Genomic DNA, 8,598 nt, shown 5'->3' with positions numbered 1-8,598 from the left:
ACAAATAAATAAGTCTTTAAAAAAAAAAAAAAAAAAGGAGAGGCCTGCATAGTAGGTTAAGCCTCTGTCTGTGTCAGCATCCCACATGGGCACCAGTTTGAACCCGACTCTATCACTTCCTGATGAAATGCCCAGGAAAACAGCAAAAGATGATCCAAGTTGTTATGTCCTTGCACCCATGTGGGAGACCTGGAAGAAGCTCCAGGCTCCTGCTTTTAGATCTCAGCTCTGGCCTTTGTGGCCATTCGGGGAGCAAACCAGTGGATGGAAGATTCTCTCTCTCTCTCTCTCTCTCTCTCTCTCTCTCTCCATTTCAAATACAACTAAATGTTAAGAAAAATAGAAGGGGCCCGGCGGCGTGGCCTAGCGGCTAAAGTCCTCGCCTTGAAAGCCCCGGGAACCCATATGGGTGCCGGTTCTAATCCCGGCAGCTCCACTTCCCATCCAGCTCCCTGCTTGTGGCCTGGGAAAGCAGTTGAGGACGGCCCAATGCATTGGGACCCTGCACCCACGTGGGAGACCCGGAAGAGGTTCCAGGTTCCCGGCTTCGGATCGGCGCGCATCGGCCCGTTGCGGCTCACTTGGGGAGTGAATCATCGGATGGAAGATCTTCCTCTCTGTCTCTCCTCTGTATATATCTGGCTGTAATAAAATGAATAAATCTTTTAAAAAAAAAAAGAAGAAGGAGGAGGAGGAGGAGGAAGAAAATAAACTTGGACACATACTACAGCATGAATGAGCTTTGAAATAAGCCAAAATGAAAATGGTTAGGATGAGGTAAGTATTTGACTTAGCAGCTAAAACACCACTTGGGCTACCCAAATCCCACATCAGAGTTCCCGGTTCGAATCCTGACTCTGCTTTCCATTCCAGCTTCCTGCTAATGGCACCCTGGGAGGCAGCGGGTGCTGGCTCAAGTGGTTGGGTCCCTGCCAGCCCCCTGGGAAACCCTGATCAACTCCTGACTTCCACCCATTGTAGGCATTTGGGGAGTGACCCACTGGATGTGTAAACTCTCTCTTTAAAATTACATATGGGCCTGTATTGTGGCACAGAAGGTTAAACCATGGCTTGCAACACCAGAGTCCATTATGAGAGTGCCAGTTAGAGTCCTGGCTGCTGGGCTTCCAGTCCAGTTCCCTGCTAAGGCACCTGGGAAAACACCAGAGGATGGCCCATTTCCTTGGACCCCTGTACTCACGTGAGAGACCTGGAGGGAGTCCCAGGTCCCTGGCTTCAGGCTGGCCCAGTTCTGGTTCCTGTGGCCTTTGGGACAGTGAAGCAGCAAATGAAAGCTCTCTCAAATGCTTGCTTGCTCTCTCTCTGTCTCTCTTACTCTGCCTTTCAAATAAGTGTTCTTTACCGAAAAAAATTAAACTACAGATACGTTCAGCTGTATCTTTGCCTTGAATGTGTGCTCTCCCTTCCCTCTGTCCTGCCGCCACCCTGGCCTAAGCTGCCATCACCCCTTGCCTGGGTTATTCCTGTCGTTGTCAAACGCTCTCTTTCCCAGCTTCTCTCCTTCCGCCTGCTGGTTCACTCCCGAAATGGCCACAGCATCCCAGGCTGGGCCACAGGAAGCCAGGAGCCAGGACCTGCATCCAGGTCTCCCCCATGGGTGCAAGGACCCAAGCACTCGAGTCGTCGTGTGATGCTTTTCCCAGGTGCATTAGCAGGGAGATGGATCAAAGGTGGAACAGCTGGAACTTGAACTGGAACCCATATGGATCCCTGTGTCACAGGCAACCGCTTAACCTACAACACCAGCACTTTTTTTTTTAAAGATTTATTTTATTTTTATTGGTAAGTCAGACATACAGAGAGGAGGAGAGACAGAAAGGAAAAATCTTCTGTCTGTCGACCCACCCCCCAAGTGACCACAATGGCTGGACCTGTGTCAATCCGAAGCCAGGAGCCAAGAACCTCTTCCGGGTTTCCCATGTGGGTGCAGGGTCCCAAGGCCCTGGGCCGTCCTCTATCGCCTTCCCAGACCACCAGCAGGTAGCTGGATGGGAAGCGGGGCTGCCTGGACACAAACCAGTGCCCATATGGGATCCTGACATGTGCAAGGCAAGGACTTTAGCCACTAGGCTACCACGCTGGGCCCATATCAGCACCTTTGAAAAACCTATTCACTAGAACCACTTCGCTAGAGTGAAGACACCAAAAATTTGCAGAAATGGGGCTGGCATTTGGCAGAGCACTTAAAACTCAGGTTGGGACAATCTCATTCCTCATCAGAGTAGCTGAACTGGCGCCAGCTTCAGCTCTGCATCCCAGCTCCCAATAATCAGACCCTGGAAACAGCAGTGACAGCTAGCATGGTTGGTACGCTGCCCTTGACGTGGGAGACCTAGAGTGAAGTTGGCTTCCGCCCAACCCCAGCTGCCACTGACATTTGGGGAGTGAACTAGCAGGTGGGAGCTCACTCTCAAATAAACAAATGAATAATTTTAAGCCCCCCAAATCCTTCCGAGAGTGACCCAACAAAACACAGGGGAAAACAAAAAAAAGCAAAAATGGAAACAAAAACCAAATTATCTTCAAAAAAGAGAACATGAAATGACATCAGATTTTATAAGAAAAACTCCAGTAACCAAAATATGGTAGAGAAATGCTTCCAAGTTTTCAAGGATTTTCAACCATGTTTTCTATCCACAGTTGACTAGTTAATGATCAAATGAAAGAATCAAGATGTGAGTTCCAACATAGCCAGTCATAACTCTCCCACACAGTTCCACAGAAGACGGCCGCAACAGCAAGTTCCCCCTCCCCGCCCCACTGGGGGCCAATTTCTGTGCTGAGCACCTCAGAGGGAATCTCTCCGAGTCAGGGCAGCATCCCAGAGAGACAGGTGTAATTACAGAGACACAGGGACACACAGGTTGCGTGCCCTGCCCACATGTCACCCCCAGGATGGTGGTAGACAGAAATGTTTACAATAAGTTTAACTACAAACTAGCACATTTTATAAGAGCGACATACTGCAGTGTGAAGGATGTGTGTGTGTGTGTGTGTGTGTGCGTTTACAAACATACGGGATCATAGTAGAATAAAATCTGGGCACAGACGGGCAGTAACATGCTGCGGATGGGGGGCAGAGGGAAAATGAGATTGAAAGAGGGGAATGGGCCCGGCGTGGTAGCCTAGCGGCTCAAGTCCTTGCCTTGCATGTGCCAGGATCCCATATGGGCACTGGTTCTAATCCCAACTGCTCCACTTCCCATCCAGCTCCCTGCTTGTGGCCTGGGAAAGCAGTCAAGGATGGCCCAAAGCCTTGGGACCCTGCACCTGCATGGGAGACCCAGAAGAGGCTTCAGGTTCCTGGATTCGGATCGGCTCAGCTCTGGTCGTTGTAGCCACTTGGGGAGTGAATCATTGGATGGAAGATCTTCCTCTCTGTCTCTCCTCCTCTCTGTATGTCTGACTTTCTAATAAAAAAGTAATAAATTTTAAAAAATAAATAAAAATAAAAAAGAAAGGGGAATGTCCTGTGTGAAATGTTGTCATATTTTTCAAGTCTCTGCAATGAATATTTGTTCTTTTAAAAAGTAAGAGATGTGCAAACCAGTGTTGTGGCATAGTGGCTAAAGCTGCTACCTGCGAGGCCAGATCCCATAGGGCTGCTCCACTTCTGAGCTAGCTCCCTGCTCATGTGCGCCTGTGTCTGTGGGTTTGATGCTTGCCACATCTGTCCTTGCTGGGGTAGGAAGGTTTAACTCAGTAGTGCCTACAGCAGTGCCTGTACCTGGCACAAAATCAGAGCCTATGGTGCGTGGACCAGTGAGGGGATCCTGCATGTGTGGAGGAAAATATGGGTGGGCGGGGGTTAGAATGAGTGGACAGGTGGGTGGGCGGCTGATTCTGTCGCCTGAGTCAGGGGACAGTGACCCAGGTGTGTGTCACTCTGTTTGCCCCTGCCCCTCACGTCCCCAGCTGCTGCTTCTCTCCCAACACGGGAGGCCGTGGTGTGAGCACAGCCGTGGGAGGTATGTCCTGGACCTGGTTCTATTGCACAGGACCCTCATGAGTTACCGCACTGATCCGTCGCAGCACGGGAAGGTCAGTCTGGTTTGACATATGAGGAAATCTGGGTTCCAGGAAGTTCTGTGACTCGCCCCAAGGTTACACCACAGGTGAGAAGTTGAGCCAAAGACCGGCAATCGGCATCAAAGCCTCGGAGTTATTTTCTGCAGCATCACCCCAGATGTAAGGAAGCTATGTGGGCCCCCACCTGGAAAAGCCAGGCTTTCTCTGGAGTTCCCCCTCCATCAGTCCCTGCTCCAGGCCTAGCGGGGTTTCTGGATAAACCGGAAGCACCTCTTGTTAATAGGACGAAAAGCTGAGACCTGAAGCCAGGTGCACCAAACCCAGCAGAGGGAAAGCATCCCTGTTGGGCCACCAGGGGGCGCCCATCCTCAAGGCCAGCGGGCCAGCTGGGTTCTGGGACTGTGGTGGAGTGGGTGTGCCGTCCTGGGTCACACTGGTTCCTAGGTGGGGGTGGGGATGGGGTGGGGAGAAGGGAGCTGTGGGTAGAGTTGGAGGAGGGAGACTTTACCCACTGGATTTTCCCATAAAGGGGATGTCTTTTTTCATAGAATTACAGTTGGTGTTTCAAAGAATGAAAAGTGACATGTCCCCCCAAAGTTCCCAAAGAAGCCTGTGTCGTCCGCGCCTCCACGCCCAGGTGTGGCCATTGCGCACCCAGGTGTGGCCATTGCGCTCCCAGGCCACGCCTCCAGGCTGCAGGTGTGCACGCTGTCAAGGTGTGGCGTCTACCCCAGGAGCCCTCCGGAGTAGACCCGTGACCTGTGGCATCCCTGGGTGCGACCGTTCAGCGGAGGGAGACTACAACAGGTGCGTCTGCAGAGTGGGCTCCCGAGGGACTGGCCACCAGGGACGGCCTCAGCTGTGAGAGCTCCCTCAGCCCTTTGCCCTCTGGGAATGCAGACACCCCAACATCCCCTCTCAGACACCCTAGAGTATAAATCCCAGGGGGACATGGATGGCTCAGGAGGGGTGTTAATACACCAAGGTCCACACAGTGAGTATCCCCTCACCACCCCCTGCCCTGGCCAATCTCCTGAATTGGCCCCAGTGCAGCAGCTGCACCTGGCTAAAGGAACCCCTGCTAGCCAAAGCATCTTGCCCACCTGGTTTCTCCAGCAAACCTGCGGCCTCCACCTCGGTTGCCCAGTAGCTTGGGGCACTTTCTTGAAGCCCAACAGGTCCCAACAAAGGCTTTGCTCTGTGCCTCCTCACCCCACCCCAGGAGGCTTGGGCAATGGCAGAGGCCAGGGACACTGCTAGGCCTCAACAGTGCACAGAGCTGCCCGTTCTCCAGGTTCGGCAGGGCCAGGTGCAAAAGCAAGAGTGGCCGCACACTGCGGGGGGTGATGGACAGAGGAGACCAGGAGGGCCTGGGAGGGGTCTTGGGGCATGTGTAGAGGAGAAGGCCAGGCGAGAAGCAGACACACTGTGACGGTCACACTGCTCAGCTCCCAGAGTCTCAGGGTCCTTGTGCCATAGGGTGACTGGCAGACTAACCCCAGTCTGGGCACGCCAGTGACACTCCCTCTTGGGGGTGGGGATGCCGTCCTCTGCTTCCCCCAGAACTACAGCATCTGACCCTAATTGTTCCAAGGCAGCCCCCAAACCATTGGCTCATTCTCTCTGCAGGCCCCAGGCAGGCCCAGCGGGCCTGGGCAGGGCATGAGGAGGGTCCAACGGGCCTATACTCACCGCTGTGGCTCTCTCCATCACTGCTGAGATAGGGGTAGTACTCATGTGTCTGGCGTTGGTACAGATCTGTGTCATAGGAAACTAGCTCCTCTGATGGCTGCCCAGAGAGAGAGAAAGAGCGAGAGGAGGGGGGTGAGGCCTGTACTGTGGGGGTAGGGTGGTGGCAGGCGGGGGAGACCCCAGCTGGTATGCAGCCTCCCTCCACCCCTGCCTGGTGCCTGTTGGGGTGGAGGAAGAGAGTCAATCACCTCTCTGCACCCCTGGGGTCAGGCCAGCAGAGCAGAAAGGCACCTTAAGTATGGGAGGTGACCAGAGGCCGTGGTCCCCTGCTCCGCTGTTCTGTGTAGGTCTGCACCCACACCTGGCACCCCCTGGCCAGCTCACCTCCACACGGGCACACTGACACCCACCATCTCATGCACACACCACCACACTCTCACGTGATGGGGCATACTCAGCTCCCGGAGCCCACACACGCCCACAGCTCTGTTCTTTGGTCACGCATGTTCATGCGCCTGCCCCACCCCTGCCCCCGCCCCATGGCAATGTCACACAGAGCTTGCACCCCAGCCCCCACGGGGCAGGCTCACCTCCAGCCACAGCCTCCCCAGCCCACCCTCCCTCCCCTCCCCCTTCAGCCTGCACCTGGCCCTGGAGCCTGCTCAGGGACAGATGGCTCGGTCACCCAGGCAGACCTTGGGGGCCAAGGGACAGGGGACTTTGATTGTTACTTTCCTTCCCACACTCCGCACTACCCCCACCCTACCCCCACTCCCCGCCACTACACCCTGGCTTGGGCACAGAGACCTGCACAGCCCGAGTAACCCCAACAGTCACCAGGCCTCTCCCTGCCCCCGCAGTGTGTGCCCAAGAGTTGCACAACAGCTCTGTTGGCCCTGGGGACTTGGCTCTTGGGACTGGGGGAGGGGGCAGGCCTCAGAAAAAGCCCACCCTCCCAGAGATACTCAGAGAGGCCCCAGGGGCAGGCGAGGGGGGCTGAAGGTGCCAAGCAAGGTAGGCTGGCTGGTCCAGCATGCATCCGGCCGAGTGAGGAGCCCACAAGCCCAGCGCCGCAACCAGCCACTGAGATGGGGCCTGGGAACCTCCCGGGCTCTGAAGCTGGGGTGGGGCAGACAAGGGAGCTACTGGAGGCCGGGAAAGCTGAGTCAGGCGGGCAGACCCCAGCAGCCCTTCCCGGCACCCCCCACCAGCCTCCTGAGAGGACATGCTATAGGGGAACAGAAAAGGGTCCTCTCTAAGGGATGCCCGCTTGACACCTGCCCAAGGCTGTAACTGTCACTGAGAGCAGGGGACACTGGGGTTCTGCCTGGGGCTGCTGCCCAGCCCTACTGGGGGGCCCCACTGGGACTGCTGTGACTCCACACCCCACTACCCCCAAGACTAAGCCCCTGACCTTGACCCTGAGTCTGCCTCTGTCCCAGCTCCAGTCCAACACTCAACCCAGTTTCTAACCTGTCCCAACCTCAGTCCCAGCCTTGGGGCAGCCCCAAGTCTCTACCCTGGCTGTCTCTGAACCTCGGCCCCAATGCCAACTCCCCTCCACCCATGCCCAGTTGCACCAAGCATGCCCTCGGCCCAGGCCCTGCTTCTCAAGGATCTGTGGGCCCCAGGCCCAGACCCACTGGTCAACAGCTGTGTCTTCTGTGCCAGGCCCCAGGCTGGGCACTGGGACCCAAAGTCATGACAGTGTCTACCACCAAGCAGACCCCCAAGCCACGGCCCCTTGGCTTCCCTGCTAAGATTTCTGCCTCTTATCTCTTAGGCCCCTTCTTGCTCCCCACTCTTCTCCCCAGCCACCCTGCCACCGCCCTCACCATCCTCGGCCTGGCACCCTTGGCTGGAGCTGCTGCTGCCTGCCACCCAAGCCATCTATAAATAACCGTTCAGGCCCCACCGATCACAGCTCCACTGAGGGCCCAGCCTCAGCCCGCCAGAACGTGTGCCCTCCAAAGAACCAGTGGCTCCCTGGCTGGGTCTTCTGGCGGCAAGGGGTTTGGGGAGAAAGCATGTCTTCCCACTGATAGCACGTCCAAGAGCAGCACGCGAGTGGGCTGGCGGGGTGGCAAGGTTGGCAGGCAAGCAGGCAAGCATCCGACAGGCCCCAGGGGGGCCAGTGGAGGAGCCCCGGTACTCACAGGGGGGACGAGGGGAAACCCTTCCATTTTGCACGCCTGTAACATCCAGCCGAGCTCCGAGCCGGTCAAGATCCCCTGCCTCGGTGGGGGCCAGTGCGAAGCCCCTTAGGATGGGTAGTCCCGTCGGGGGACCAGGGTCAGGGCAGGGGGGCACTAGACGGCCATGGGCCGGACGCAGGGCTCGGGCCTGCCCCCTGAGCTAGAGGAGCCCTGGGTGAGCCCCCTCCCTTGACATTGCAGGGCCAGCAAGTTCCTGATTTTATCGAAGGGCCTGCCGCTGGGAGATAGTCCCCTTGGGGTGACATCACCGCCCCAGCCGGTTTGCATAAATCTTGCGCTACGCTACAGGAAGTCTCTGGCCGGCCGGGGCAGGTGGTGCTCCAAGGGGCTGGCCGGGGGAGGCCATGGGGGCCAGGCCCCCTGCCCAGAGGAAGCCTGCGCAGGGGGGCGGTGGTGGTGGCAAGGCCTTTGCTGCTCCCACAGTGCCAGCGTCCAGGGAGTCCCTCTTGCTCCAGTCGCCCAACCAATGTCTGTTTCTTTGCAGATCCTTAGGCGCCACGGCCAGTTCCCTGGGGGGAGGGGATTGTCAGTGCAGGCTGTCCCATGGGGCCTGCCTGGCTTTCTGGACCTGCCTGGCTGGCTGAGGGCTACCCCCCAAGCACCTTGCTCCCCTTGCCCAGCTTGGCCGAGATTGGTCCGG

At 56.7% G+C, this 8,598-nt stretch overlaps 1 protein-coding gene across 1 annotated transcript in view; it reads right to left on the bottom strand.

The window, feature by feature from the left end:
• The window catches only part of SPI1 (Spi-1 proto-oncogene), a 17,078-nt gene extending 8,885 nt beyond the window's left edge, over window positions 1–8,193 (bottom strand). Inside the window, exons 1-2 of the mRNA XM_004585336.2 lie at window positions 7,899–8,193; window positions 5,743–5,839 (exon numbers count right to left, since the gene is read on the bottom strand). Of these exons, the coding sequence (XP_004585393.1) occupies window positions 5,743–5,839; window positions 7,899–7,943 (142 nt within the window). The 5' untranslated portion in view covers window positions 7,944–8,193. The remainder of the gene's footprint in view (window positions 1–5,742; window positions 5,840–7,898) is intronic.
• Window positions 8,194–8,598: the final 405 nt, after the last annotated feature.

Source organism: Ochotona princeps, chromosome 4, assembly GCF_030435755.1.
Source record: "Ochotona princeps isolate mOchPri1 chromosome 4, mOchPri1.hap1, whole genome shotgun sequence".
Classification (NCBI taxonomy): domain Eukaryota; kingdom Metazoa; phylum Chordata; class Mammalia; order Lagomorpha; family Ochotonidae; genus Ochotona; species Ochotona princeps.
The sequence above is the reverse complement of the archived record's forward strand: the minus strand, read 5'-3'. Positions and strand labels throughout refer to the sequence as shown.